At 38.8% G+C, this 13853-nt stretch overlaps 1 protein-coding gene across 2 annotated transcripts in view; it reads right to left on the bottom strand.

Annotated features, from left to right (window-relative positions):
• Nucleotides 1-13329, bottom strand: part of CDK19 (cyclin dependent kinase 19) — a 181306-nt gene extending 167977 nt beyond the window's left edge. The window contains exon 1 of one of the 2 annotated variants that reach the window (XM_060167875.1): nt 13165-13329. In XM_060167875.1, the coding sequence (XP_060023858.1) occupies nt 13165-13292 (128 nt within the window). In that variant the 5' untranslated portion in view covers nt 13293-13329. The remainder of the gene's footprint in view (nt 1-13164) is intronic. The other variant, XM_060167876.1, reaches the window with a different exon arrangement.
• Nucleotides 13330-13853: the final 524 nt, after the last annotated feature.

The raw sequence follows: 13853 nt of genomic DNA, 5'->3' as shown, positions 1-13853 counted from the left end.
CTAGACCATTTCTAAATAAGATAAAATACTAAAACATTAGTTATTGAACATAGGTTTACCAAATTTGGGCTTCCTTTCATAGAGGAACTAAAAATATTTGGGTCTTTTATTAAAAATATTTTGTGTTACATTGTAAAATTTAATATGAGGAGGAATATGCTTAAGAAATTATGAAATGTATTCATAAATTTGCCAGTAACAGTTCACAATTGTTTACTTCTTAATTTTCACTGGAAATCAGGTTTTTAAGGATTAAAAATTCTAATATAAGTAATTAAAATGACTAGAAATAATAAGGGAAACATCTCTGTATGCAAGGAAAGTAGGATGTGTGTTTTCAAAAAGAAAATGTATGAGAAAAGGAGATGTATTTTGGTTAAAAGAAGGTAATGTTGTCCTAAAGTATAGATGGTTATTTCAGAATGGGAAAGAAAAGAAAAAGGGACAAATTATGGACACAAAAAGTTGAGGAGAGAGGGAGACAGACAAAGAGAGAGAACAGGAATCTTGTGTGGTCAAACTGGCTAAAAATTGAATTATTATTATAACAGTTTTTAAAATAAGCTTTAATACCTATACTGTACTTATATAAAACGAAAACTTAATTTTCTTTCATCTGCTAAAATTTGCTTTCATCTGCCTAGAAAGTAACAATTTTGTGTTTTATCAAAATAATTTCCTGTGCTTCGTGTTATCTTTATCACCAGGTCTTTGATTACTTGAAAAAACCTAGTTTTCTCAATATTAAAGTTTTGCTCAGAACTATGTAGTCTTCTGTATTTGCCTTTGAAATCCTTAATTGTCACTTTGGTTAAATGGATAATTAATTATTGTTTCATAATGATCTGTGATCTTTTTTAGTCAAGTGTTCAAAACCTTTTGATATTTTGACAAACTTCCCAATATTGAATTCTAAATGAAGTCTTTTTGACCTCCAACTAACTTTGGGATTTTCCAGAGGGACCCTGGAAATTTGTTCTCTCTCCTCATAAAAAGAGAGATATTAAACTAGTTAGGCTTATTTGATATGTTAAATTACATGGGAAGCATTGTCAAGTAAGAAGTAATGCTAAACTTTGTATCAAGATACATGTTCTAGAAATTGTATGAAATTCCTAGAAACCTGATATGCCCTGGTAGAATATTATTAGTCGTAAGATTATAATTCTAGTTATAATCTTAAAATGTTTTGTGTCACAGAAATAACCAAATTTCCTTGTCAATAATGAACTCTCATCAGATCTTTAGCAATGGACATTTTTAAGTCTTTTGTCATTTACAGACAGTTATTGTTTTACTCTGATGCTTTTGCAAAAGTGAGACTCACGGAAAGGACGCTACCAAGAACTCTTTACCACTGACACCACTGTAAATTATAAGGTGTAAAACCTTGGGTACATATTTTACAACTGAAGAAGGTTCCACGTGACACCTTGCCCTGTGCAAATGCTGGAGGCTTCGAAATCAAAATGACTAGGGAACGAAGTAGCCAACATCTACGTAGACTGCTTCCTCCTAAAATGTCAGATCAGGAAAGTTTCTTTCCATTCCTCCTTCCCTCTCTGACCATACTTTTCCTAATTCTTACACCATGAAGGTATTTATGATTCTTTTGTACACTTCTTACCATGCTCTGGCCTGGAAATAAAATGCCATTGTCTACATACCCCAGGCCACTGCAATCCAACCTCCAAATGACTGTTGAATTTGCCATGATTCTGGTGATCCTATTGTTCTGCCTGTCACAAAATTCTCCCTGATGTCCAATGCCTCACTTTCTTGGAACAAACTCAGTCCCCCTCTATCACGTCATACTCCCTAAATTTGGGGGTTTATTTCCCTGTCTCTGGTTAAACCCCCGCTTTGTAAAGAGCCTAAATACAGGGAAACCTGTATTTAGGCTCTTTACAAAGAAAGGGACACAAGGGAAGGTAACCAGAATAAAAATGCCTGTGTGGTCTACAGAAACCTTAAATTTTAAATTATCAGGAGGCATTCATGATTCAAATTCGCTTCCTTTGGCAGATCCCTCCTCCCTTGGCTAGGGAGTAAGTGCAAATGAGGCTATGATCAAGAACCTCTCCTTAACTGTTAAAGATACTGCAAAAACTACTGCTAAAGCAACAGCGGCCCAACAAAAATCTCTAGACTCTCTGGCCAGGTTGTTCCTGATAACAGGATAACCCTTGATTATCTTTTAACTGAGGAAGGAGGTATCTATGACATGGCCAAACACCACTTACTGGACTTGGATTGACACTTCTGGGAAAACTGAGACCCAGCTACATAAGATCACTAAACAAGCCAGTTGTCTTAAGAAAGTTACTTATTTAACAGAGTCTTTCTTTGACTTATTTGATTCTGATTGGTTTGGGTCTTGGAGACGATGGGTCTGAAGTACACTCCAGACATTGGGAATTATCCTGCTTATATAAATAACTATAGTAGTCTCCCTGGAACACTGTATTCTCTCAAAAGTTTTAAATACATGTTTGCAGCCACTACAGCAAGTAAATGATCTCCTTAGCTAAGACCAGAATGTCAGAAAAGGAACAAAGAGGGAATTCCCTGGTGGTCCAGTGGTTAGGACTCCGCACTTTCACTGCTGAGGGCCTGGGTTCAATCCCTGGTGAGGGAACTAAGATCCTACAAGCCGCAAGGCACGGCCATGGAAAAAGAAAAGTGTTAGTCTTTGCTAACTGACATTTCTAATGGTCCCTTTCCCCTTTCAGCAATCCCTTATACTAGTGCATCTGCCTATCCTGACTGACCTCTGTTGTGCCCTTCTTGATAGCTGTTTGAGTAAGAACATTTTTAAAGAATTATAACCAGCTTTTACAAATTTAGGAAAGTGTAAACCAGAGATTTTGTTTCAATCCTTCCAACTATATTATAAACACAGGGGCCTCAAATTTGCAGCTAGCACAGCATCAGACACAAAGTAGAATTCAGTAAGTTATTATATTGATTATAATTCCCTACACATTGATAAGTAAAATATAATTTCTCTATGAGTGAAAACAGAAAATGTTCCCATTGTCTCGGTCTAGCACTCAGATTATAAGAAAAAGAAGGAAAAGCTAAAAATAGCAAAAAGAACCAAAAAATCACTAAAGAACTGCTTATAATGGTGAAACATCAGAAACAACCTAAATATAAATAGGGAATTTATTTATTTTATTAAAACAATGCCTTGTTGAATTCAGGCAGACTCCTGAATCCAGTTCTTCCTGAATAAAAGAATAGCAACCCCAACTGAAGACCAAATTGGTAATCTAGAAAATTAAATAAAAGAAATCATCCAGAATGGAGATGGGAAGGAGTTGAAAATTTTGAGAATGAATTTGAGACAGGGAATATAGTGCATAAAAAGGTCAACATTTCTTAATAAGCAACCTGAAGAAGAGAACAAAAGAGGTAACAGAAGAAGAACTAAATAACAGGAGATAAAAATCGCCCTAAACCAAAGACAAAAGAAAGGGCCCACTTAAAAGATCCATAAGAAACTGGCAGGATTGGAAATGGGAAGTGAAGGCATGAAGGTAGGAGGAATGCTACTAAAGCTATTGAATACCACCTTTTAACTTTTGAAGTTGAAGTTATGTTCATAGATCATCTATTCAAAAAATAAATAATGTATAAAAGACACAAGAAACAAAGCTAGATAAATGAAGGGGAAAAAAAAAAAAAGACTTACACTTTCAAGACAGACTTTGGTGAAACTTTAGAATGCACGGATCAAGTGAAAACTCCTAGGAGTTCCACAGAGGAAAAAAACAAGTTTCCAGAAAGAAACTTCCAATGAGCAACAAGAAATGCCAGAAGCCATGAAGCAATAGTTTTGGGTTCTGAGAAAAAATATATTCTTAATATAGAATTCTATATTCAGCCCAACTATCAATCAAGTATGAGGACAAAAAACACTATCAGACATGCAAGAACTCAGAAAATCTACACATCCTATATGAAAAAGCTACTTAAAAAGATATCAACTAACCAACGAGAATAAAAAAGAATCCAAGTAAAACCAACCATGGGATATAAAGAAATCTGCTAGCTGAGTATGACCCAGAAGACTTGAAAAAAGGGCAAAATAAAGAAAATCCATTGGGCATTAATACGTGGAGGACTGTTTCAAGCAGCACTTATTTGGTACACAAGCCTACATTTCCTTCTCTATGGGTCTCGATATACTAATTCATTCAGCAATAAATAATTTCATAATCGTAATATTTTAAAGCTGCTGAATGGCTTCCAGTGTTCACTTTCTTAAATCAACCCATAGACAAAAAGCAATGGATAAACTAGAAAGCTATAAAAATTATACTTTAAAAATCAGGAGACAGAGAAAAAGAACAGGAAAAAACTTTATTACTTTCCTTAACATTCACACGAGGAAGACCACAGATAATATCTGAATTGACAAACCAAGAAAAAGAAATTTAAGTTTATAGCTTAAAGTCATAAAAGTAATCACCACCAAAAAAATTTAAATAACAAAGATAAAAAATTTGAAGGTTGAGATGGGAAAACGGAAAACAGGGGATAGTGAAATCTCTCAAAATTGCTCAGCTCTTCTAATGGAAAGTCAACAGAAACTGCCTAAAGTTGATAAGACAGAAGTATACGTATGCTACTTAAAGTTATAATGGTAAGCAGCAGCAAAACTTAAAACGGAAACAGTTAACACTGGTTATCTCTGAGAAGTGAAGGGGGCTTGGGAGTGGGCAGTGAGAAGGAAGTACTGTTGGAGTTTTTTAATCATGTGCAACTATTATTTGATAAATTTTTATTTATTTATTTATTTTTGGCTGCATTGGGTCTTCATTGCTGCATGCAGGCTTTCTCTAGTTATGGCGAGCAGGAGCTACTCTTCATTGCAGTGGCTTCTCTTGTGGCGGAGCACGGGCTCTGGGAGCACAGACTTCTCAGTAGTTGTGGCTCGCGGGTTCTAGAGTACAGGCTCATTAGTTGTAGCGCACGGACTTAGTTGCTCTGCGGCATGTGGGCTCTTCCCGGACCAGGGATCAAACCCATGTCCCCTGCCTTGGCAGGTGGATTCTTAACCACTGCACCACCAGGGAGTCCAATTTGATAAATATTAATAGCATAAAAATAAAAATATTTCCACTTTGATACAAATTATAAAGATGAAAAGATTGCTGAGAACTTAGTTAATAGAACTTTGGATTTCTAAATTACACAAGCTCAAATTACATATAAATTTCCAGAAGAAAGGAAGGTCACAAACAGTTTTATAATTTGCACCAAAATCCAAAACAATAGGATTCACTCAGGTTTAAGTCACTCTTAAAATGCAAATATAATTAGGGACTTCCCTGGTGGCGCAGTGGTTAAGAATCCACCTGCCAATACAGGGGACACGGGTTCGATCCTGGTCCAGGAAGATCCCACATGCCGTGGAGCAAATAAGCCCATGTGCCACAACTACTGAGCCTGTGCTCTAAAACCCGCGAGCTACAACTGCTAAGCCAGCATGTCACAACTGAAGCCTGCATGCCTAGAGCTCATGCTCTGCAACAAGAGAAGTCACCGCAGTGTGAAGCCCACACATCACAAGGTAGAGTAGCCCCCGCTCGCTGCAACTAGAGAAAGCCTGCACGCAGCAACAAAGACCCAATGCAGCCAAAAATAAGTTACTTAATTAATTTTTTTAATGCAAATATAATTGTAAAAGGGAAAGGGGAAAAGGAAACTAACTTTTGTAAAAAGCAACAATAGTTTGTGCCTCAAACTGCTTAGGTCTCTCACCAATGAGCTTATTTAACAATCATAACTAAAATAACTTTTCTACAGAAAGATGCAACTAACCCACCCATGAGGTGAAAGTTTTACCTTATTTTTCCAGCAGCCATAGACTTACCTTTCTGTCCAAATGTAAATATCTATAGATATCTGCAAAAGTTTGCCATGACAGGGCTTTGGTCTGTGATCACAGAACAAAACAAAGTTAGCTGGCCTACCTGGTAATTAAATCCATATGCTGATCACGTTCATCTTAGTAACTGAGATCAACCACAAAGTCTCACTGAAATAATATTTTTAAATAGAAAATATACAAGTTCAAAGCCTCTGTAAGGAGGGTATATTTTTCCTTTAGAAAGGCTGACTCAATTAGAAATTAAAAGTATTTTATAAGGACATAAATTATTTGAGGACTTTACAGGTTATTTCTCTTCGATCCATCACCCACTTCTGTATAAGAACTCACACCCTCAATAAAAAACTACTGCTGCACACTTGTATCTTGAATTACATCCTGTCCTCTCTCTCGAGATTCTTTTATCCTGCACAATGCATGCTCAAAATGGCTATTACAGGAAGTGTTGGACTATCAGCTATTTATAAATGGACAAAAATCTTTAAATAGCTCTGTTAGCTACCTCTTTATGGTTCTAGACCTTAAAAACTACCTGTTTTCAAAGACATAGTCATGCTGGTAATTCAAAATGTTCAAAGTGTCCTTTTATTTTGGAATCCAAAGCTGCACTAAATTATATAGTCACAATATCACAAGATAACAAACAAGCTGATCTTTAAAAACACATTAGTCGAATACTCTTAGTCTAATCATTTACCACCAAGAAAATTCCAAATTGCAATATATTGCCTTCAAGCCTTCTATATTGATGTCTAACCCACACTACACTACTTCAGAATTTTGCAAAAGACACAATTTAACACCACATATTAACTTTTTATCCAGTATATCCAGTTCAAAAATATAGTACACAAAAGTAAAAATTCTTAATTCATCAATATTGATATCCATTGTACTGAAAAAAAAAAACCCTTTCCATTGATCTACTTTTTTCCTATCTAAAACTGACATGTCTTTCCCATGCTGCTAAAACAGTAACTTGCATTTCCTATGCAAACTAATAATTTAGAACTTATTTTGTATGTATTAATAATTATTATTTTTAAAGTCTTAACATTTCTCTTCCTTATTCTCAGCCCTCCTGTCTCCAGTCTTTAGAGATTTATATCGGGTACATCATCATATTTACAGATCATTTCAAGGCATTACTTCCAAAAGTAAGCAGCTTTTAGAAACTTAACTTACAGGGATACTAATATGCACAAAATACTGTACCTACTAAGGATATTCACCACAGTGTACTTGCAAAAGACTGGAGACAGCCTAAATGTCCATCAAGAGGGATAGTTAAATGTATGTAAGTCAATACAATGTAATATAATGAAACTATTATAAGGAACTAGGCATCTCTGTACATAACATATGTAATGATCTTCAAGGTTATATACAAGGTTAAAAAATATACAGCAGGAACAGTACAGCACACTACCATTTATCATTAAACACACACACCTCCGAGAAAATCTCTCTAAAAAGGAAAACCAAGAATGGTTGCCTCTAGAAAGGGAAAAGGGTGACTGGGAAAGGGAAGGCTTACAGTATGTTGTATAATCTTTTTTTTTTTTTTTTTGCCATTGAAGAATTTATTGAAGCATCAGAATACTCAGAACAAACACATTGAATGTATCACAAATTACAGATTTGGCAAAACATGGAGGGTGGCAACCAGATTATATAAGCTTTTTTATGCACACACATTTACTACTTACTAAACACATATGCTCTTTTTATAAAATGAAATACTTTTTTTTGAATAGTAATCAAATATCCTTGATAGATTCCATTCACAAATTGACAGCTTTTCAGTTCAAGTATTAGCAAACTAATACTCAAATTTTCTATTACTTGAAAGAAAAAATACAAACTTTCCTATTTCATTTGTCCACACCATCAGTTATACGTTTTTATTAAAAGGTCACTTCATGGATTTACGAATTGTGTTGCTAAGCCGCTTGTTCCAAAAAACTCTAAACCTGAGAAGTCCAATATCACAGCTACTAGCCAGTTTCTCAGTCACACTAACTGCATTCCTTGAGCCACACGTGGCTAGTGGCTGCCATACTGGACAGCACAGATACATTTTCATCATTGCAGAAAGTCCTACTGGACATCACTGCACTAGACTAAGGGCTGGCAAACTAAAGCCTGTGAGCCAAGTACAGCCCACCACCTTTTTTTTTTTTTTTCCTCCTGGAACACATTCTAATTTGTATTCATTTATACATTGTCTGTGGATACTTTGGCACTACTATGACAGATTCAAGTAATTGTGACATAGATGGTAGGTATGGCCCACAAAACCTGAAATATTTTGTTTCTGCCTCTTTACAGAAAAAGTTTGTCAGCCAGTGCTCTAGACAATCAGATTTCATTGAAAAGAACATTCCCCTGGGCTCCAAAAACAAAGTTCTGAAGGCTTGCAGTGCATAAAGAACCAATTAAACAAGCTGATGTCCACTTGATTTACTAAGTGATAAAAGTATTTAGTTTTTTTAACATGAATCCATAATACCAGAAAATTTCCTAAAATATGTTTGAATGCTGACGTTTTCTAAGCATCTCTATAACATCGCTAGTAAAGCACAGAAGACAGATTACTATAGTCTAGCAATTTTAGAAGAACTGGCCTAAGAAGAAAAAAAAGTGCTTAATAATTCAAAAAATTACCCATGTTACTTATCAAACTATTACCAGAAGTGTATCAACTGTCTTGAAAAGCAGCACATTATTTCTTACAGAAAAAATTACACTAGACCTAGTTAATGTTACATAAATATTTACATTGAACTGCTTATCTCATATAGCATCCCCATATTTCAGGCTTTCAAAACAATTACTGAAAACACCAGTTAAGTATGTTTACCAGAACAAATATATATATGTTTTCCAATTTAGAGCATTTTTTTTTAATTTAATACAATTTTTGAGTGTGCTTACATACCCAACCCTGTACAAGTTGCTGGAAACAGGATGATGATGATCCATTTGTAGTTAATAGTTTATGGAGCAGACTAGTATCACAGTGATATTATACACATAAGAACAAGAGGGGCAGAAGCACAGATAATGAGTACACTGGGTAACTAAGGGAAGACTTCTAGAAGAAAAGCTATTTGAATTGGATATTGAAGTGGGAGCAGGACTTCCCCAGGTTTGTGGGAGGGGGAAGGAAGAAAGGAATGGCAGAGCAACACCATTCTGGTTTGAGTGCAGAAAAAGAAAATGAGACATGAAAAGGACTTAGCAAATCCTAGGAAAAAAATGAGCAGTTGAATGCTACAGAAGCATATGGCTTGAACACACTGGGAAAAAAGGAGGGAGGTGGTGGCAGGCGTAAAGGCTGTAAAGACTAAAGACTTTAAGATCCAAATGCAAATGGCTTTACACGCCAAACTAGGGAATTAAGATCTGATGTAACCGTATGAGCCACAGAGAATATACAGCTTTACAAGAAGAGATATGACATGATTGATTTTATTTTGTTAACACTGGCAGCAACTTGGATCTTGGACTTCAGTGAGGGAAGACTAATGGCAGAGACCAATTCGGCTATTATGCAAATCAGAGATGATGGCCAAAAGTAATGAGACTGAAGATGAAGAGAAACCAGATAAAGAGAAGCAACTGCATGTGGTAGAATCTCCAGGCCTGAACTCCTACATTTTTAAAATGCCCCTGATATGTGATACTTTCCCTTTTCCATATTTTTCGGTACAGATGTAGTACCCTTTGCATGGAAGAAGTTTATACAATAAGATTGTCAAAAGTGGAAGCAATGTGGTCTTTTTTGTTTTTTCTCCCAAGGTATTAGGAGGGAAAACACATTAGGAAGTACAAGAGCTCAAGAGATCTGGATTACAGGCTTGTCTTTGCCAAGACTATGGGCATGACAACCTCTAAAAGCTCTGGTTTTCTAATTTGTAAAAAGAAGAAATTAGACTAGATGATCTGAAACTCTTGAAAGCTCTAAAATACTATGATCACAGTGATACATCTTTAATCTTTGGGAGGTCTCCAAAAAAATGCAAATACAATTATCTATTTTAACTACGAACAAAATGTGAAAAACCTGTTAAAATCATACTACACTTATTGTGAAGGATTCATGACAGACATTAAAACATGTAGTTACCAACGACTTCTCATCTGAAACCCTAAGGCAAAACTGAAACTCAGTAAGATAACTCTGTCAGCCATTTCACTTTCAATTACTATATTTCAAAATAACTCCAAAAAGCAGCATTCTTTTATTGGAGTGGTTCAAAAGACTAAATGAATGTCTGCAAAGTTGAATAGTAGTATTGTTGGGTACAACAGTTTTCAGACATAACACTAGTCTATGGAATCATGTTTGCTTTAATCTCTTATTCACAAAAGAACTTTTTAACAATATTCCTTTATCAATCAAAACAAGAAGTGTTTCAAACTTGATAAATATGGCCTTGAGATTTGTAACCACACTGTTATGTGACTTTTTCCTAATGTTGAAAACTGTATTACAAATTCTTGCTCATAAAAAGTCTAGAAATATTCTAAACTGGTTTCTCTTCAAGAATAACTTCTAAGCCTGATTTTTTATTTTAAAAAAAAGGATAGCTGGGTCAAAAGACCCCCTTCCTTCAAAACAAAAAGATGGAACAAATAACATTGCTATTAAAGGTGAAAAACCCAGATGTAAATCTTGCATTTCCAGTCCATTATAAATTTATGTAGCATAATTAATACAGCCTAAGTTAAAGTCATATTTCAAGGGAAACAATATTCTAAGGTTCTGTGAACTCTAGTATTAAACTATAAGCAGAGGCTTTTCTAATGATGTTTTATGTTACATTACTTCTTCCAGTGTTTCTTCTAGAGACCTGAACAATTTTGGGATTATATGCTACATTACATACACCAGAATAGTTCCTCTTTAAGGTACTCACGTGATTTCTCTCTTGCTCCCTAAAATAGCATTATACATCTGAGTTAACCAAAATAAATTCTGGAAAGAGCTATACTGTAATTTACTATGATCTGAGTGTAAAATCCTTTACTATGCGAATCTGTATCAGTTTAGAACCATCACTAAAAACTTTCTGTTCTTTCAAATCACCGGTATCAATGAACATAAAACTAATCCTGCTACCAACCCACAAGAGACGTGGGTGTTTACTATAAAGCCTTAAATCTCAACTAGACTCTTGGTCCAAGAAAAAAAACTTTATACTGATTTGTCTTACATGTAATTTAGTGATTTAAAGTAATGCTTTCAGATCCTGAAAGTTTTTTTTAAAAGCATATATTTTGAAGATATACAAACTGATCTTACTCTACTAAAGAAGCTTTATTAATTCTAATTAAACAAATTTCACTCAAGAAGGAAGTGTATTCAAATCAAGAATTTTATAAGAGGGGAAAATATTCAAAGAACAAATATAAGCGGGAATTAAATTATCTGTTCTTTGTTGTAGCCCGTGCTATCCAAATACAATTCAGAAGCAGAATTTAGCTTTTGTTAAAAGCTGCTTGCTAAAAAACAAAAAACTTTTTTTAAAAACAGAATTAAAATACATTTTTAAAATTCCAGTCCAAATATATTATAAAGTTAGCATGAGGAGTATGAAAAACACCGCCTCTGATTTGTTTTGTAATGCCAGTGCCGAAATAGGAAAGCTAGATGTGCTTTCTCCAAATATATCTGATAAGATTCCCACAGGAACACCAATATAACAAGTAGAGTGGATATTCCAAAGACAAAACACAAGTTAATTACAGTACTTCACATTCCAAGACACTCATCCAAGGACACCTGGCAATTAACTAAGGAATTATGAGAAAAGTTTACAAACAACTGAGTACTATGGTGTCCGTTCACTTACAACGAGAAGAAATTATTTGCAATAATAATAATCCTTTACACTTGTAAAGTACCTTGTAGTTTTCACCATGCGCGCCCACGCGCGCGCGCACACATACACAAACCCCCCTACCTACTTTGGTCCTAGAGTTCATCAATCAACCCAGAGAGTGTGCAGAACGATAAGCAGCACTTCAGGTCTTACTAATATCACTGTGGCTGATATTCAATTCATTCAGAAATGTTTCGCTATGATCCTAAAAACTCATCCACATAGTTTGATCGTCTTTAAAGTTTAAGCGGGATACGCAGATGTTCCCGGGCTCCCTAACTCTGGGGAAGGGGAACTCCTGCCAAGATGGGCCCTGAGGTGACAAATGGTTTTAACCCACCCTTCGCAGGCAGAGAACTGGTTCCACCTTTCCTGGAGTACGAGCCGTGTGCCCTCCAGTACGAAGGATAGGCATTCTCAATACAACGTCCAGCTTTCCTTCTCCTATGAGAACAATCAGTAAGGGCTTCCTAAGGGATTCCTACGATTCTCCCTCAACTCCCAGGAAGACAAAGGTTCAGACACACTGTGTTACTCGAATTCCGTTCTGGATAATCTAGGTGCCCCATAAACCTCAGCACGCAGTCATTTGGCAGAGGATGGAGGGGAGGACCTAAGAATACCCAAGGTGCGGGGAAAGGAGCTACCAGAGCAAACTCTGAAGTTCTGCGAGCAAAACGCGGTTAACCTCTCAGAAGGTCCTACATTCGAGGGAAGGTGCGGAACTGAGAACGTGAGAAATCGAAATCGGAGGCAGGCGAAGCGGCGTGGAGAAGTGGCCGGGTATACGACTGGGACTGAGGGACTGCGCGGAGGGGCCATCGGGTTGGCTGGCCCCAAGGGCGAAGGTGCCCAACAGCTCAGATCCGTGAGGCTGGCGAGGACCCAGACGCACGGCCGGCCGACGGACTCCTCGGCTAGGTTTCAAACCGCCGCCCCCGGGAGGCGCTCAGCCGATTGGAAGTTCCACCACGACCGTCACCAGCCCAAGGCCGGAGCGGCAACTCCTCGGCGGAGCTCTCCCAGCCCTCCGCGTCTCCCCTGGAGACCAGACACCCACAAACTCCACCTCCCACCGAGGTCCCAACTCGAGTCCCGCCGCCAGCTCCATGCACGCAGAGGGCGCCCCGCAGGACCGGACCTACGCCCCCCGACCGGGCTGCGCCGCGGGAGTTCAAGGGGTGCGACGGGGCCGCGCGGGGGGCGAGCAGAACCCACGTCCCTCAGAGTCTGCCCCGGGACGCGGCCCCGCGACCACCTCCGCCTCGCCCCCCGGGCACGGCCCGACCCGGCTCCGACCCACCCATCCCGCGCGGTCGCGGGCAGAGCTAGGACCCGAGCAAGCCTACTCCCCCCCGCCCCTGCTCTTACCCATCTTTTCGCCTCGCCTTGTAGACGTGCCCGTAGGTGCCGCGTCCCACTTTGCACCCTTCGTACTCAAACAAATCCTCCACCCGCTCCCGCTCCGCCGCCAGCTTCGCCTTGAAATCATAATCCATTGTCTGCTTTCCCCATAGAGGCACCGGAACGCGGGGGCCGCCGCCGCTCAGTCCCTCCTCCTCCTCCCCCCGCGACCGCCGCTCCACTTCTCGGGCCACCTCTCGGGCGCGCGCGCGCGCCGCCCGCCGCCCTGCAATCCGCCTTCAGCAAGGGACTCCTCGGCGGCCGCGGCAACCACCTCCTCCACCTCCTCCTCCTCCGCGGCAGCGGCGGCGGCAGCTCCCGCAGGAACCCCCAGTCCCGCCTCCCCCCTTCATTTCCTTGTTTTGGAACCTGGTGGGCCGCGCCGCGGCTTCCTCGAGCTCATTAACGAACCAGCCCGCCCGCCCCGAGATCGCGGAGACTCCTGGGAAACGTAGTTCCTCGGGCCTCAGGAATGGCTTGAGTTTTGCGGCTGAAGGAAATACAACTCCCAGGCTGCCGTGGGACACTACAGCCCCACCTTCACAAGGCGTGCACGCCTGCGCACTGAGACCGCCCCCCCTCAGGTAGCGTTGGACTACCACCAGTTCTTGTTAAGGTAGAAAGCGCAAAGTTGTGGTGTGCTTTCTGCGAGTTTG

The sequence above is a fragment of the Lagenorhynchus albirostris genome, chromosome 12 (assembly GCF_949774975.1).
Source record: "Lagenorhynchus albirostris chromosome 12, mLagAlb1.1, whole genome shotgun sequence".
NCBI lineage: Eukaryota > Metazoa > Chordata > Mammalia > Artiodactyla > Delphinidae > Lagenorhynchus > Lagenorhynchus albirostris.
Note: the sequence above shows the minus strand (reverse complement) of the source record. Positions and strands in the feature narration are given on the sequence as shown.